This window comes from Eublepharis macularius, chromosome 17, assembly GCF_028583425.1.
Source record: "Eublepharis macularius isolate TG4126 chromosome 17, MPM_Emac_v1.0, whole genome shotgun sequence".
Taxonomy (NCBI): domain Eukaryota; kingdom Metazoa; phylum Chordata; class Lepidosauria; order Squamata; family Eublepharidae; genus Eublepharis; species Eublepharis macularius.
The window spans coordinates 2,316,435-2,334,202 of record NC_072806.1 but is presented as its reverse complement, the minus strand read 5'-3'; the positions used below and the strand labels follow the sequence as shown (position 1 = coordinate 2,334,202).

The 17,768-nt window shown below is 46.8% G+C and overlaps 1 protein-coding gene across 2 annotated transcripts in view; it reads left to right on the top strand.

Annotated features, from left to right (window-relative positions):
• CAPZB (capping actin protein of muscle Z-line subunit beta) overlaps positions 1–17,768 on the top strand; it is a 58,783-nt gene that overhangs the window by 6,173 nt on the left and 34,842 nt on the right. For both annotated transcript variants that reach the window (XM_055001328.1, XM_055001329.1), the window contains exon 2: positions 16,262–16,351. In XM_055001328.1, the coding sequence (XP_054857303.1) occupies positions 16,262–16,351 (90 nt within the window). The remainder of the gene's footprint in view (positions 1–16,261; positions 16,352–17,768) is intronic.

Genomic DNA, 17,768 nt, shown 5'->3' with positions numbered 1-17,768 from the left:
GCCTGCCTAGCTGAGCCTCAGCCCCCCCCCCCTTAGTGACTAACACAGTGAAGCAGGCATTTGATCTACCCAGCAATCTGCAGTGAAGACCCATGGTTTCTTTAGCTAACCACAAGAATAATTGTGGTGTTCAGAGTTAAAGCTTGTGTACATCTCCAAAATTGGTAAGAGAAACTAAAGAACTCCAGGAAAGTGGGTGGTAGCCCTGAACTGACACGGCGTGCAAAGACCTGTGGTTAAGAACTAGACTCCTTGGCCTCGGTGCTTGGAAGCGGTCTTTGCCCTCTTCCACCTTGTCGGGGGTCCTCTGAGAATAACTTGAGGGCCCCCGTGAAGTGAGGAATTTCAGGTGATGCTTCTTGAAAGCCGCTTTAGTGCAGGAGCGCTGATTTGCCTGCTGGCCTTCTGTCAGGAGCCCACTGGGCAGTGACACATTTCCTCCAAATACCAAGAATAGACTTGTAATTTCCAAAATGTTCTTCTTTATTTTATTTGTTGGATTTATATTCTACCCTCCTCACAGGTGGGCTCAGGGCAGGTCACAACATCATAAAACCACAGTTTACAATAAATAACAGTTAAAATCATAAAACAATAAAACCAACAGGTCTCAGGGACAGTGGAGCGGAACAAAATAAGGGACCAGTAGGATAGTTCTCCAGCTTCTCAACCCCTCTCATAGACCTGGCGGGGGGGGGGGAGTGCTAGGGAGTGTTTTTGATGCCAGATTGTTTGCTGCAGAAGTTAGAGGCATCTTCTGTTGGCTGAAGTGGTCAGCTGGTAGACCTGGGATTGGTTTCTCACTCAGCCCTCAGCCCCGCCATGTGATCTTGAGTCAGTCACTCTGCCTAACTTCACAAGGTGAAGATAAAATGGAGGAAGATGTGGAAGCTCCAGGTGGTAGGAATGGTTTTTTTTTTTTTAAACATGTTGATTTGTGACTTTGGTCTTGCTTTAAACTTGTAATTGCTGCTTTCTCTTGGGGAAACTCAGTACAGGGCATGAAAACCTCTGCAGGCACACGTGCTCTCGCTTTCTCTTGGTTTTAGAGGGGTGGCTATGTGGAGCATCACGCAGAGGCCTGCCCTCTGTATTTCTGTGTGCCGTATGAAATGAAGCAACTTTACACTTAGATTCCTAATCAACATAGTTCCTCTTAAAATGTCATTGAAGGCAGGCAAGTGGCCTCTCTTTCAAGAAGCAGGAGGACAAATTAAGGGACCCTCTTGTTAGGCTATGCCTAAAGGACTGCAGGGCCCTCCGAGTCTGAGACAATTGCTCAGTAAGTCTGTCATGAAAGTTGGTGGTTTTTGGTGTGTGAGGGTAGTCTCCTTTTGTAGGACTGAGTGGTCGCTAGTGGAAGTGTTGAGATATTTTAGAAGCCCCCTTCTCTGTCTGTCTGTAATCTGTCCATTGCTGGAATAGTGGGCTCGGACATGCCATTCCTTTAGATCTTGTCTGTGATGCAGGTGACACATCTCAAAAACAGGTGAGGAAAATGAAGAGACTGTGTGGCAAGGGAAGCTGTATCTGTATCTAGACAAAATTACTCATCTTTTAGTTTGTGCCGCACAGATTGTGTGCTAGGAGAGGGGAAATACTCTTCTTTTTAAAAAAAGCTTCCCTACCAGATCACTCGTAACACTCTTAATTGCCACAGGTTACTAGCCAAGGAGTTTTACATAAAGCAGGTCTTAGTTCTTAGGATTTTCTAGGTTCTTATACTTTGACAGCGATCTGCCTGCTCCGTGCCCCTTTTCCGCTGAGATCGTTTCTCTTCTTGGGATGCCCGTGAACTCCGCCTTTGGGCTTCTCTTGCCTTCTCTCCATTTGGAGGTGGGGCTCAAAGTATGTGTTCCTCCTCTTGAGGAGGCTTGCTACCATCATTGAAAATGGCTTTTGTGGTGAGGCAGTGCAGTAACCTTATGTGGCAAATAGCCACTTGCTGGCAGCAAAGTAAAGATTGCCTCCAGACTTCCGCAGAAGGCTTACCATGGCTGCTCTGCTTATAGGCCGCAAATAAGGGAGTGAGAGCAAATGGGCTGGTTAGTTTGGGTAGGCTTGTGACTTTGAGGGAATTATTTACAAGGCTGTAGGTATTTGTAGTTTAATTAAAGGTGCTAAGAGCTGTAGCCCCAGGGGATCGCTGTCTTTAGGCTGCTGCCTGTAAGTTGACATCTGAGGGTTCTGTCTCTTTGTAGATGTGCTTTGGAGCTGGGGAGGTAATAGTGTGGATTTTCTTTAACCTGATACAGAATGGTAGGTGGAGGGACTGAGTTACAGGGGAATGAATCAAAAAGAGTCCAGTAGCACCTTTAAGACTAACCAATTTTATTGTAGCATAAGCTTTCGAGAATCGAGTTCTCTTCGTCAGATGCATGGGACAAAGAGAACTTGATTCTCGAAAGCTTATGCTACAATAAAATTGGTTAGTCTTAAAGGTGCTACTGGACTCTTTTTGATTTTGCTACTGCAGACTAACATGGCTAACTCCTCTGCATCTATGACCAGGGGAATGAATGAATCATAACAACAACAACAATAAAATAACATTTGATTTATATACACCACCTTTCAGGACAACTTAATGCCCACTCAGAGTGGTTTACAAAGTGTATTATTATCACCTTGTGAGGTGGGTGTGGCTGAGAGAGCTTTGAGAAGCTGTGACTGACCGAAGGTTGACCAAGATGGCTTCAAGACGGGGAGTGGGGAATCAGCCCCAGCCCTCCAGATTAGAGTCCTGCTCCTCTTAACCACTACCCAAACTGATTTCCACATCAACTTGAACTGCAGCTCAACCATAGTGCAGGCTATAGGGTGGGAATAAGACATTAATTTTATTAGAATCGGTTTGTGGAAAGAAGTCACACAAAAATCTCCAAATTCCCAGAGCTTGCGAGTTTGCCTGGAAGTCCTGCACTCTGTGCTTTCCCTGGCCTGTAGTCCGATGTGTGCAGGCTGCTGAAGATGTTGTTCAGTGATGAGGGAGGGGTGCACCCAGAGAGACGGTGTCATTCACCTGTTCCCAAGGCTGAGCCCCCAGCGTTGCCTGTAGGCTGTGGTTCAAATAAAGTACTTCTGTTCAGGCGCTTGTAACAGAACTCGGAACCTCCCAGGGTCCTCTGAAACGTCTTTCATTTTGTTAGGCAGTGTCACAGTTCTTGGTCTGCAGCTAACATGGTAGGCTGGCTCACTAAGCCATACTTCCTCTTTGCAGCTTAGAAGCTGCCTGTGAGTAACCAAAAGGCAGCGTAAATAAAACCTCCCCGATAGTTCTCTTAGGTGTCCGCTGTCCTGCTTTTTTAAAATAGTAGTAATAAAAAAAGCTGATGGTGCTACTGAGGTTGAAACTGATCTCCTGAAAGGTTACCTGACTTTCCCTGCTTTAATTTTTTGCGTTGGTCCATACTTTCTATTTCGGGTATCTGGAGGACCAGTGTCTGCACCTTTCGTGCTCTGCTGTTGCTGCTTCCTGCAGGCGTTGGGTGCTGGAAATGCAGGCCCTGCTCTTCATGGAACTCGAGAAAAGCAACACCCCAGATGGGGTTGTGGGCACAGATATTGGGCAGGGAGCTGTCAGGCAGTCAGGAGATTTGCCTAAGCTACCCTTGTGTCAAGAAGAGAGCCTCCAGCGTGCAGCTCCCGAAAAGCAGTTTCCCTCCCGGCTTGCTGGAGAGAGCTGGGGACTTTGTGTACAGGCTTCTTCCCTGTCTCTTTACTGCTTCCCACGCCCCCTCACCTTCCTTGCTGCTTTTGGTGTCTCACTGTGCTCCATTTCCAATCTGTGTAAGAACACTGACTCTTGAGCAGAGGGAATGTGAGGCTCCTCAGTGCAGAACCATGATTTGGGCGGCCCTTCATGTTTGGAGTTTAAAACCGTGTGATCCCAAAGGCCTGTGAATCACTGTGCTAAACTTCTGACACAGCTCAAAGTACTGTATGCTCGGGAGGGTGGAGTAGTAAAGAATTTTGAGATAACCTCCTTGGTAGCTTCCCAGAAACATGCATTGTTTCAGCCTATTCTGTTTTGCTTGCTTGCATGCCAGTGGCAGAGGCGTGCCCCAGAGGTAGACCTGTATGATTCTAGGCCAATAGGGAAAGAGGCACAAGGTTTGCTTCTCCATTGTGTTCTTAAAAGTCAACATTGCTGGTGTTTGCAGGTTGGAATCTATCCCACATGCAAACAAGAAACCCAGAGGATGTTTACTGTGTTGGTTGGGGTGGTGGTGGTGGGAAGGAATACCCAGGTTCCACTTCTGGATTGTATTCAGATTTCAAAAGGATTCCTTCGCATGGAATGGCTTGCTGTTCCATGTCAGTTGAGAAGACTAAAACTGCACACAAATGATTCATTTTTTGTGGGCAGATTAGGTTGCGCCGAGGCACTGTGCATGCAAGGGATTGTGTGTAGAAGCAGCTAATGCAGAGCAGCTGCCTGACAGTTTCTGTTGGTGGTTTCAGTCATACAGATGGGTGTGAGGAGGGAGTTGGTGTTATGGCAGCTGAAGTCCCTGGGGCCTGCCTTGCACGTAAGTGCAGGAATGTTACTCACCTGCCTGCCCACATGTGCCATCCATGGCTAAGGCCGTGGCTCTTACTTATTCCTAATTTACGAAAGCTTCTCTCCTTGATCACTTGGAGGCCCTTGCTGTCTGTGCAGGTAGTCTTATTTTCCCTTTCTCTTATCAAGATTAGCAGGCACCTGGATGGGCTTTACTTCATAATTTCATCCTCCTTCACAATTTCAGTAATGGGAGTGGGTGGTGGAAATGATTACCTGTAGTGATGAGAGCTTGAAATTTAGTTGAGAGAAGATGGCTGTGCCGGGAATTGAGAAGGCGTAAGGTCCGGAATGAAAGAGAAGGCTCTGATGTGCGTGTATGCATTTCTGGTGTGAGCAGTCCCTGTCCAAAAGCCCCTCATTGTATGGGTCTCAATATATTTAGCACACATTTTACACTGCACATAAGAGGATTTTTTTTTTTTAGGGGGGTGTATCAATGCAGGTGTTTGAAGCTCTGGACATGAAGCTGCTTCAGGGAGCAAAATGAACTCACTAGCTAACGTTGGCGACCTTATTTTGATGGCTGCAAGTATGTCTGAAGATGGGAACCATAATTCTGCCAATCCCGAGGGGAATATTAGCTTTCTCGGTCATGAAGCTAATGGAGGTGGAGGAAGGAATCCATATTTTCAGCTGTGCTACAAACCAAACTATGATGCTGTGAAAAGTCGTCTGTTTTGGATGGGTGTGGAGTTCTTGCTTTAGTGAGGCATGGATAGAAGGGGGACTGCAAAATAAAACTCAGCTGCTTTGCTTCTCTTGTTCATGGGCCTTTGCAGTTGTGCTTCTGCAGATTCTGATACAGGGGGAGATTTCAACCTTCTAGGGACAGCCAGAATTCTGCTTAGAGCAGATGGTAACAGTTAGTGACTTAAGGCTTTTTTTCAGCAGGAATGTGGTGGAACGGAGTTCCAGCACCTCTTAAAAATGGTCGCATGGCCGGTGGCCCCGCCCCCTGATCTCCAGACAGAGGGGAGTTTAGACTGCCCTCCGCAATCTAAACTCCCCTCTGTCTGGAGACCCGGGGGCGGGGCCACCGGCCATGTGACCATTTTCGCCAAGGGCGATCTAAACTTTAAAAAACTGCCCCCTTGTTCCAGCTGACCCAAGGTGACGTCATTGTGCGGTCTTGAGTTCCACCACTGAGTCCCACCACCTCTTTTCCCAGAAAAAAAGCCCTGCTTAAGGCTACGCCTCTCGACCGCTGCTCCACATGTATCCGCTACCTGCACTACCCTTCCATTTCATAATTGCGTTTGTACTTAAATGGTATTTTTCTTGTGTGCCTAAGCATGGGGAGGGGCACAGGAATCTCTGTGGGAGACCCTCCCCCCATTTTGAGCCACACACCCTTCTGGCAACTGAGGTTTTGGTTGCTCTTGTCAATTTATGGGTGAGCATGTAGTTTTACAAAACTTGCTTGTTCTAAGATGGCAGCTGAGATCGAGGAGCAAGTGTGGCCTTCTGGGTGCTGTATAGGATGGAGACTGCGGAGACATGGGTTCAAACCCCCCCCCCCCCAGTGATGAAGCTTGCCGTGTGAACATGGACCTCTGTTCTCTCTCTCAGCCTAACCTGCCTCCGTGGGATAATGGTGAGAATAGAGCAGGGGCAGGAAGAACCACGTACACTGTTTTAAAGTTCCTTGGGGAAGGGCTGGATAAAACCGTAGTAAGTCCTCAGGAAGCTGAATCATGCCCCCCCCGCCCCCCCTCCCCGGGCATCTGCTTAGTTCTTAATGTATTCTGCTTCTTCTGTGCCCTGCACTAGCTGGCATATTGCTGCTACTTCCTTCCTGCTTTCCTTAATGGCTGCTAAAATATCCTGCCTTTTGCAGACTGCGTGACATTTTTGTATTTCTTGTTCTAAGTACAGATTTTAACTTCCTTTGTATAGAATTAGGACATTTGTTGTTGGAGGCAGAGCATGGCTGTGTCCTAATAGGCAAAGTGATATTTTTTCCTGCCTTTTTAATCTGCCAAATTACTTGGTCATCTGGCTCCCCCCCCCCGACCTTCAGCTTTGATACATTCCAAGGGCACAGCTGCTTAATAAAATGCTAATATTCTGCTTTTCAAAAATTACTGATGTTTGAGAAGTGCCCCTGGCTAAAAAGTCCAATTAGGTAAGCCTTGCTAAAATAGCACCACTTAAAAGCATGTATAAAAAGCTGCTATTTTTCCATTGAAACTAATTCATTGCTTTCAAGCATGTTGGCAACAAAAGCAGACATGATAAAAGTTTATAAAATTAAGCCTGATGCTAGAGAACTTTCTCTTCCATAATACGAGAATTTGGAGTCATTCAATGATGTTTGTGTGGTTGATTGAGGACAAAGGGAAGTCCTCCATCACCACACAGTGAACATTGCTCCAGGAAGTAGTAATAACAACTAACTTTTAAATGGGACTAGACAAATTTAAGAAGATTTGACAACAGCTGTTAACCATGTTGGCTAAATGAAACCTCAGATTTCAGAGGAGGGGATTGTTTCTTAATAATTGTGAGTTTCCTTGAGCTACTGGTTGGTGGCTGTCAAAATAGGATACTGGACTAGGTGAAACTTTGGCCTAAACCAAAGTTTTGTGAGTGTGTGTGTGTTCATGAGTTTAATTTTCTGACATCGCTCTTAATGGACAATGATTATCTTTGGGTGGGGAGGGAAGTTTGCAACTTTGGCACCTTCTGTATTAAAGTTTATTTGCCTCTAGTGTAACAGTTGCCAAAAATGGGTATGAAAAGTCGAATCCCGTAATGCAGTCTGTGAACTATACAAATTGGTTTTCACAACCACTGTAAAACACACAATTTCATGCGGGATATAACAGCGTAGCAGATTGTAAACTGAGACATCATCAGGAGGCAGTGTGGTGTAGGGCAGACCCAGGGTCAGTCTTCAGACTTACCTATGAAGTTCACTGGATTAGCTTCCTCCCCTTCCCACCTCACTTACCCGACAGAATTATTATGAGGTCAAAGCAGAAGAGGGGAGAACCGTGCCTGCTGGTCTGAGTTCCTTGGAGAAAGAGCAGGGTAGACCGCTGGGGGTGGTTAGGATAGACTGCAGCTCTGAAGGCATCCCAATTTGTGCCTTCAGTCTTCTCTTTGCGATATCCAGGCACCCACAAATTGTGGCTGAGCTTGGTAGCCAACTTTTACCTTTACCTGCAATCCCATCCCAATGTTGTCTGTGACAAGACGATGATTCCCAGACCTTACCCATATTGTGTTAATAAAAGGAAAAACAGTTCTTTACACATAAAGTAATTAAAATGGCTGTCTTCAGTGCTTGTGAGTTTCACCCTTAACTAACTTGACGCCCACATAGAATGAATTTTACTTTTGCGTTATGATTGATTTTGTAACTTTGACTGGTTTGCCCTTTTGGTTTTTGTCAGTAAACATGTGACTTGTGTAACATTGGAAATTTCTTTTCTGAAATGGAAAGAAATTTGGTCTGATCGTAACTTCTTTCCATTTGGAGTTTAGTTTATCCCATACTGTACAATATTTGAGCTTGTTATAAACACTGTATTTGCTGTGAAAAGGGCTGGTACATTACCCGTTTGTAAGAATTTATTACAAAAGGGAAGAGAACTGACAAGTTTCCCAAGAAGAAGGAACTCTGTGGCAAAGAGTAGCTCATTTTTGGTGGAAAGAGTGCATGTCTAGTCCATGTTTTCCAAATATGTGTGTGGTGGCGGCGGCTGCCTGTTTAGTTGGGAGAGCACATGCCAGATTCCCAGGTTGGTGCCCTGTCATCTCCGGGTAATGGTGTCTCTAGTAGCAGGGCGTGGAACAGCTTGTGGGTAAGACCCTGGGGTCCACTGTTCCTCAGGTTAAACTATGCTGACGTGGTACAAGGCAGTTTCATATGTTCAGGCCTGCAATCCTGCGCCCAGTTACTTGGGAATAGTCTCCATTAACTTCAGTGTGACTCACTTCTGAGTAAATATGGTTAGACTGAAGCTCCAGTGGCTTTGTAAAGCTCTTTTTATAGCAGATATCACGAGTGGTGCTTTTTCTAACAGTGCTGTGCTTTCCCCTTTCTTTTAATCTTCTCTTCATGGAGCTCTGTTGGGATGGAAAGGGAAGCAGAACGGGACCCCCAAGACAGCTGGGTTTGTTTTGTGGCAGGGAAAGGCTTGAAGAAAAGGCCTAGAGTGAATAGCCTCTTAAAGGCACACTGCAGCGAATGCCTCTGCCTTCGGAAGCAGCTGCCAGGAGAAAACTCTTCCTTGTCCCTGGTGATTGGGTGAGGGCGGTTGCGGAACATTGGCAACGTAGCTTTAGCTGCATCTGTGATCTTGTCCAGAGAGGAGCCGGACAGAAGTGCCCTGGGCGAAACTGTAGTGAGCCAAATATATTTATAAAGGGCACTTGGAAAAAAAGCTGCAGTTTGCCCTTTGGAGCTTCTCAGGTCTTTCTCCTGGACGATGAATATGAATACTTTTTTGTGGAGTAAAGTCCCTTGTGGGGAGGGGGAAGCAGCCAGGTGACAGCTAATGACAGGACACACAAATAAGCATCCCTTCTGGGATCCTGAAGATAAATATCATGGCGGAAGGTGTTGTTGATTCTGGAGGACATGCGTATCTCCCATGTGCATGTCTGGTTCTTTTAGTGCATAGGGTAGAACTTGAATCCATGCTGCTGAGAGGGGAGAGCTTACAGATCGAGAAGAGAGGCTCTGCTTGCCATTGTGGAATTACGAGTCTGCATTTGTGTGAGAAGAAGCTTTGCTTTGTTTCCCCCCAGGTTTTAGAAAATGGAAAGGAAAGACTTCTTCATATAGATGTGTAGTTGAGATGGCATTTGCTGCTCCAAGAAGATCCACTGGCCCTGTTACATAGTTCTCAAACAAAAAGGGACAAATCAGTGGCACATAAGTGTTATCTCCAGCTGCGAACTAAGATACAACCTCTCCTTTTAGAGACAGCGTATCTTAGTACCAAATGCGGGGGCCAAGCAAGAGAGAGGCTAGCATCTTCATGCTGTGCCTGTGGCCTTCCCAGAGGCGTCTGCTGGGCTGCCAGATGATTCCTTGGGATAGGTTCTTCAGAAAACTGCATTGTTATTCCTGTGCTGAATTTGTGCTGTTTCTGTACAAGCCACCCCTCTCTCTCGCTGAAAGGGAAGATCGCTTTCATTGCAGTCAGGTCGTTGTTTGTCACCTTACTGCTCTTTTCTGGCGAGAGATGAGTTTTTGTCTCCGGAAGAATGCAACAGCGCATGAACAGATCTTCGTTCCAATGTGACTTGCATCCAGTCCAGGTCCTAAAGCGGGACTTGACAAATTTTCTTTGGATCTAGGAGCCGGTCCAAAAGTTTAGAAGCCAGACTCATTTTTCAACCACCACGTTTTTTAACATGACCATATTTTAAAATGATTGCTGCCACAAAACCCAGTTCTAATCTCTTCAACATTTTTTGTAATTTTATTAAAGCTATGACAAATGTGTTGTAGTATATAAATAAAAATAGGAGTAAGCCTGGTTGGCATCACCATCACAATAAGCTCATCTCTCACCCTAGCCTAGCTTCTCTGTAGTTTCTTGTGATTCCATTATTGCTTTGATAAATTCCATTGAATCTTGGAGCCAGCATAGAAAGCAACTGCTTAATGAATTCACCCACCATTACAGGAAGGTGTCAATTTTAAGTCCACATGTAAACAAGCAACGATAAGAATTTCATGCACATTTATTTTAATGTCACACAACATCTTTTAATGCACAGCCTTTGTACTTACACTGAGAATTGCTGAAACAGTACAATAAAATTATTACTGAAAATATAAGGCTCCACAGTGGCTTTTCTAGGCACCGTGGTGATTTGTCAAACCTTTTCCTACGGTCTCTGGAATGTTCCCATTCTGTCTCCTCAAGAGTGCTGGGTCATTTGGAAGCTTTTGTATTCCCTTGCCAAACTAACTTGTTCTGATAGTTAAAATTCTGTTTTGTCTTTTGTATTGCTGCCCCGCTGAACAGCCATGTTGCCGCTGATTACTCTTTTGTATACGTGAAGGTGAATTTAAAGCCAATAACCTGTGAATTATAGTAGTGTCTTCAGATACATGAGAAGAAATGGAGACTTGCAGACTAGAACTGTGTTTGTGTTTGTGCGCACGCGTTCTGGGCTGCTCTAATATAGCAGAACTGATGCCCAAGAGGAGAAATTGAGGAAAGCGGAGCATCTTTGCTGGAGACCTAATAAAGGAGCTTTACCTTGGCAAAGCCTCAGAGTAACTTCCAGCCCCTCCAGGATTAGGAGATCATAAGAGGCTGGAATTGTAATAAAAAGTTCATTTAGAGCTTCCCTCTCCCCTCTCCATTCTTCCACAGGAATCCTCTCCTGGAGTGATGTGGTAGGCAACTGCCCACATGTTGAAGTCCTCCTGAAGCCTGGAAGATCTTGGCTCGGCCAGCAGGCCGCTTTGGGATGTGAAGCCATGCAGTTAGCTTCATTGTGAAGGACTGTGTGGAGGACTGAGGCACAAGGAACTGTCTTGGTTAAAGGCGAGAGGCTGGGATACATGGATGCATGTGTAGGTTTCTGTGGGGTGGTGAGGTGTGAAGTCCAGCTTCTGCCCCCAGGCAAGCCCAGTCATGTTGATAACCATTTGTCTGATCACCTGTATGCAGGGCTTTTTTTTTCTGGGAAAAGAGGTGGTGGAACTCAGGACCGCACAATGACGTCACTTTGGGTCAGCTGGAACAAGGGGAGAGTTTTTTAAAGTTTAGATCGCCCTTGGTGAAAATGGTCACATGGCTGGTGGCCCCGCCCCCTGGTCTCCAGACAGAGGGGAGTTTAGATTGCCCTCCACACGGCATCATGCGGAGGGCAATCTAAGCTCCCCTCTGTCTGGAGATCGGGGCGGGGCCACCAGCCATGTGACCATTTTCAAGAGGTGCCGGAACTCCGTTCCACCGTGTTCCAGCTGAAAAAAAGCCATGTATGTATGTATGTATGTACGTAATTTATATTCCCCCTTTCTCACTGAGACTGAAGGCGGATTACATAGTGTGAGATTAGTACAATCAGTGGCAAGGACAAGGGCAGGCATTTCCATACAGTGTCAAGAACAATTCCATAAACAATGTCATAGGGTAAATGAATACAAGTTTACAAAGACACAGTATTAGCAAGGATCCAATATGGGGTTGAAGAATTGCTGAATCAGAACATAATCAATTCTAGGACTTACATTAAACATGAAGCACAGGTAGTATATAGGAGTACATATTTAAAGCAACAGATAATATGTAAGGCAACATAATGGTGAAATCTATGGTTCCTAACTCATTAGCGAAACATCTGGGACCCTTTTCCTACAATACTATCCTCTTAGCTGAGGAAAAGTCCTTTCTGAATAATTCGGGTTTGCATTGTTTGCAGAAAGCCAGGATTGTGGGGGCTCTCCTGACCTCCTCAGGCAGGCTGTTCCACAGGGTAGGGGCCACCACAGAGAGAGCCTATACGGGCTGCTGTTGATTTCACCCATATACAGGCTGGCACCTGCCAGAGACCCTGTTCAGAAGAGTGAAGCTGCTGTGGAGGGACATAGGGAGGGAGGTATGCCGGACCAAGGCTGTGAAGAGCTTTGTATGTAATAACCAATACCTTGAAAGCACGGTAACTGATAGGTACCCAGTGGATTGACTGTACGGTGGGAGTGATGTTCAAGCTCCTGCTCACTCCTGATAATAGTCGAGCTGCAGCATTTTGCACCAATTGGAGCCTCTTAGTTTAGCGAGTAAGAATCTTCTGTGAACTGGGTGAGTGTGGGCATTCACAGGTTCCGTGTGTTACTACTGTGCATACAATCGTAAGAGCTATTTTTTATTTTTATTTTACTTAACTTATACCCTGCCTTTCTCCCCATGGGGACTTGCAGCCTTATTTCTGCTCTCCTCAATTTTATGCTCACAACTACCCTGTGAGGTAGGTTAGGCTGAGAGTGTGTGACTGGCCCCAAGCCTCCCAACGAGCTTCTGTGGCAGAGTGGAGATTTGAACCTGGGCCTTTTAGATCCTAGTCTTGTAGTTTAGCCACTATACCAGACTGGCTCACAGTTTAGGAAGCGCTTTAGGTCTTAAATGCCCCTGTTTCATTTTGCTATGTTGGCTGCCCAAAAACAGAAAACCTTGGCAGGGGGATGAAAAACACATTGTCCGTGAGAGGAAGAAAGAGGTGCTGGAGGTAAGCTCTTGAAAGCTGGGGGTTTTAGGACTCTTCAGCAGATCCCAGGTTGCCTGCACAGAAATGCATTGTAGCTTCAGGTGGACTTGAGGTTAACTTTCTTACGATCAGCTCAGTAGCCGTGAACCCTCGTTCTCTGAGGATGTGTGTAACATCTCTGTTTCTCAGTCCCAAATCTTGAGTCACAGGGAAGTGCTGAAAGGAAACCACCAGTGAGGTTTAATGTCTCTCTTTCCCCCTTCCCTCTCCCCTCCTCTTAAACCGTTCCATCTGGCGTTAACTGCAGGGGAGCATCTTCTCAACCGTTCCCACGATCCCGGAGTTAAGAACCTGACCTTGCCATTGTGGGCTTGGTGGGTTTGTTACAAAGATGTGTAAGAAGCAGTGGGAGGCAATGACAATATGTGGTCAGAAGGATCCCCTTTCTGAGGTTAGCAGCTAGAGTTGCGTTTTTGTAGGCCAATCTAAACAGCATTTCCCCCAGAGGGTAGAGAAGTGAAGAGGAGAGAGTGAAGTGGATTCCTACCTCTGTGCTAAAACAAAAGAACTAAACTTCTGCACAGAAAATGGAAAATAGCTTCTGCTCGTAGTATTCTGTGAGCACAAACGCCCCCGGTTACTGTGTTCAGCTCTGTTCGTTACATGACGCCTTCCCGTTCCTTAGTACCTTCAAACGTCTGTGGGCAGGGGCGATGGGGTTGGAATTCCTTGGGTGACTGCAACCCTGCAGACATGCCCGGAAAAGCCCCTAGCCCACAAAACGCTTTGACTAATCACTGGTGGTGATGTTTTGAGACACGTTGAGAATCCAAAAATGAAGCAGACTCTGCTTTCCACTTTCCAAAAAAGGTACTTGCCTGCTGTGTTGCCTGGAAGAAAATCTTGTTTGCATTTAGTAAGTAGATACTTGGTACCTGCTGTGATCGTTAACCCAGGTGCTGTGCAGAAAGCTAGAGGGTTCTGTGCAAGAATGGCTTATAGGCTAATAAAGGGGCTGCAAGCTCAGTCTTCTGCGGGCAGAAGAGCCCGACTCTGCCCCCAGCGTCTCCACTTAGAGGATCTCGAGGATCTTAGAGGATCTTCTGTGCGATCTTTTCTGTTTGGGATCCTGGACAAGGCAATACGGAGCGAGAGGGATCAACAGTGTGACCTGGCATGAGGAAGGTTTATATGTTCAGCGGTGAAGGATAGGGGAGAAAAGAATGAAATAGGTCCGTGAGCAGGTAGGATGTCTTCTGGGAGGGCAGGAGCAGAGGGGCAGCCCTCTGTTGCCTGTATGTAGCTGCCATAAGGAGCAGCAGCGTAATGTACTTTTAGGCGGGTAGTCGTGTTGGTCTACAGTAGGACAGCAGGATCTGAGTCCAGCAGCACCTTAGAAACCAAAAGACTTTCAGGGCTGAAGCTTTCCAAGGTCAGAATCAAGCTGAGTCAGCCTGAAAATCTTGTTGGTCTCTAAGGTGCCACTGGACTCAAATCCGCCTGTGCGTTTGGTGCACCTGTGATCATCCCCAAGAACAACACTTGAGGAGAATCTCTAGCGCAGCTCCTTGCAGCTTGTTGATCTGTAACCTCAGACCCAGGGTGATGCCTGAACTTGCTTCATCAGCTACACTGGAGGACTGGCATGAAAGAGGCCTTTCCTACAGCGGGGTGTCCTTGGGGTGCATGGCCACGCAAGCAGGATTCTTGCCTCTCACCCCAGTGATTCACGTACACCCACTGTTTGGTGACCTGTCATTGATCCAGCAAAGCTGGTGAGAGTCTTGCTAAAGAGCTGGACCAGTTTGAGTAGGTAGGAGTTAGTTTGGAATGATCTATTCTTGATCTGGACTGCGTGAGCCCCCTGGGCTGTGGCGTGCTGAGGACAGCCGTCCCTTTCCCATCTGTAATGCTTCCGTGTCCTAGCTGATGGGACTTCTAATACTTGAAAACAAACTCTTGGCTCCCTTTGGCTTGGATGTCATACCCCAGAGCCCATATCTTTGTACTAATCCAAAACTTTGGGTTGCTGTGATAATCTTTACCTGTCCCTGGTGAAGGCAGAGTCTGGACTGATGTTGCATGACTTGGCAGAGCAGGCTGCTCTTCTCTTGCCCATGGAGGCACCTGGTCCTTATTGGCTAAACCTCAGGAGCTGGCATGGCCTGAGAGAACCCCCATACTTCTCTGGGATTGGGAGAAGGCGGCACAGCTCGGTCTGACGGTGCATTCTTGCCAGACTAAGAGATGTCCGTGCCTATGGCAAGTGGTTAAGTGCATTCCTTGTTGCCTTAGTGAACCCAGGCTTGTAAATGCATGCTGCGGACATTTGGGGAAGTAGCAAAGAATCTCTCTTCTAGGCAGCTGGGCAGGGCTTATTGTAGCCTGCTCTGTGATGAGGGAGAAGGTAGCAGAGGGGATGCATTTTCCCTTGAGCTGGGGCTCAGGATCTCTCTTTGCGGGATTAGCTTCTGAGTCTTCCATTGTTTGCCTGGGAGTTGCAAGCATGGGGCAGTGGCAGCGCTCTGACCTCTGAAGAATTCATACCAGAGAGTCTGTCTCCGGCTAGCATTTCAGTCTCCTGCATAGCAGGAAGTGCTGACACCGTTGGCTGGTGATGGATGGTGCCCTGCCAGTTCTTGGCTCCTGCCACAAGTGGTGCTGAGAACAGTGTGCAGAAGAAGGAATCCGAATAGCGCACCCTTCAGGGGCTTGGTGCCTGAGTGGGTAGGGGGCATACACAACTGACAAATTCCAGAACTTCTTCCCTGCAGTGAGTGCACACTTCTGCCTCCTCAGCCAAGCCCTTGACTTTCTGCATGTTTTCTCTCGTCTTTTAGTTATGAATACGGTTCCCCTGTTTTTCCTGAAAATGTCCACCCAGCCATTCTGGGGTGTCATGGCAGACTGTATTCATGCTCCTCTGCTTAAGAACCCGTCTCAGCAAACTCAGAAGGAATCCTGGGGGAACTTCCATGGCACTGTCTCATTCGAGGCCGTGTGTGGGGTCGGCCATAATAGCAGCGGTGGCAGGGTCACTGGGTTTCCAGGAAGCGACGGGTGTTTGTCAGAGGTGACATTGTGGGGGCCTCTGAAGCCCCAGTAGAGGGCTTGGGGTGGGAATTGTAGAGTTACAGAGCAGCCAGCAAAAATGCTTCATTGTGTGTGTCTGGTGAATGGATTTCCTTACAGGTTAGAAGTTGCCAGAGCCACCAAAAATGTGTTGCCATGTGCTTTGCTGTTTGGTAATAACAGTTTGCGTCCTCAGGGTGTGCACAGAACAGTGGGATGGGCCCATATGTCCACCATGGCAGTACGCATGCTTGGCGTGCAGGAAGACCCACAGTTGATCTGGGACCCCCACGTTTGGGGAAACCCCCTCTACCTGAGATCCTGGAGGCAGAGTGAATTATGCCGGGCTAACTGACCAATGGTCTGATTCTGGATAAGGCAGCTTTGTGTGTTCGGATACTGTTTCTTGTGAGTGACTCAAACTGTGTGTCTTTTCCCCAGAGCGACCAGCAGCTGGATTGTGCCTTGGATTTGATGAGGCGTCTGCCTCCCCAGCAGATTGAGAAGAACCTCAGTGATCTGATTGATTTGGTGAGTGCAACTTCTTCCGAGTTAGAAAAAGGTTGAATCATTCTCTAGCTGAATTGAGACATTGCGTGCAAACCGTGGCAGGTGCGAACTTTGCTTCCGGGCCCAGATCATGGCCTGAGTTTCCAGATGTGCAGCAGGCATGCCATGGGTCACAGCCGTCTGTCTGCTTACATTGTTCCCTGTGTGCTCAGCACTCCATTCCTTAGACACAATGGATTCCAGAAGTGAAGCACCAGCTGTAGCTTGCCAGACATTGTGCCAAACCAGAGCTAGCCAAAATCATGATTTGCAGACAAGAAGCAAAGCTGAATACAAATTGTGGTTTAATACCATGCCGAACTGTGGTTAAGTGAATTTCATTATGGTTTGGGGTGGTGTCTGAGCATCCCAGTTGGTTTATTATAGGTATGAACCTGGTCAAATGTTGGGCTTTTCCACTCTCTTTCACCTCCTGTGGTGCGCTGAGATTGAAAGTGGAAGTTGATAACTAGTCATGATGTCTGAAGGCGGTCTTTTCCCTGGCACTGGGTATTCTTAAACCATGGTTTCATTCTGGTTGAGAATTCCAGCTATTGGGAAGGCACTTGCACTTGGATGACATGACTAATTGGTATAGGTTGGGGATTTTTGTCTTTAGTCTTGGTGTCCTGCACGGCAAATGTGTGTAAAGTTGACACTTGGTCGGGCTCAGGTCTGTTAGGAACAGGAAAAATTATTTATGACCTCTGAATGCTGCCTCTGTGTGTGAGAAACTTTTGCTGTCCTCAAGAGGCCGTGGAAATGGAAACATCGTGAAATGGTACATTGGGGTGCAACTCCACTCGCGTTGCTTCTGTTGTGCTTATTTAAGAATCTTATATGCAGCTTTACCCTTAACGATCTTCAGAGCATCAGCAAGCAGCAAAAATTGGCGGAAGTTCAAACCATTTGAAATACACAACAAATAAAACCCAGTAGAACAAAGAATAAAAAACCGCAGCGGGCCTGAAAGCAGCCTGAGATCCAATAACCGCTGCGTTTGTCATCCTTTAAAAGCCTTGTGTTGAATAAAAGTGTTGTGCTACCACTTAAAAGTTAATGGCTCACGAGTTTATCTGGCGGGGCATTTCGTTGGGGCACCACATCTGAAAAGGCCCTTTCTCTCTTCTCCCAACTTCTCTCGCCTCTGTAGTACCCTGGTCCCAACAAGAGGCTCCTTTTAGAGTTTCACTGCTCTAATCAAGGGGTGTTCCGGACTTGGCTCCAAAGGAAGAGTTGGGTAGCTCCGAAAGCCTCGAGGGAGATGCAAGCGATGGTTTACTTTGGCCCTTGGACAACAGAAAAGTGACCCCCTGCGCTTGATCCCTCTGGCCTCCTTACCATTTGTTTGGTCTTTGTTGGAATGGTAGACTCGCCCTTCCCTCCTCCCACATGGTGG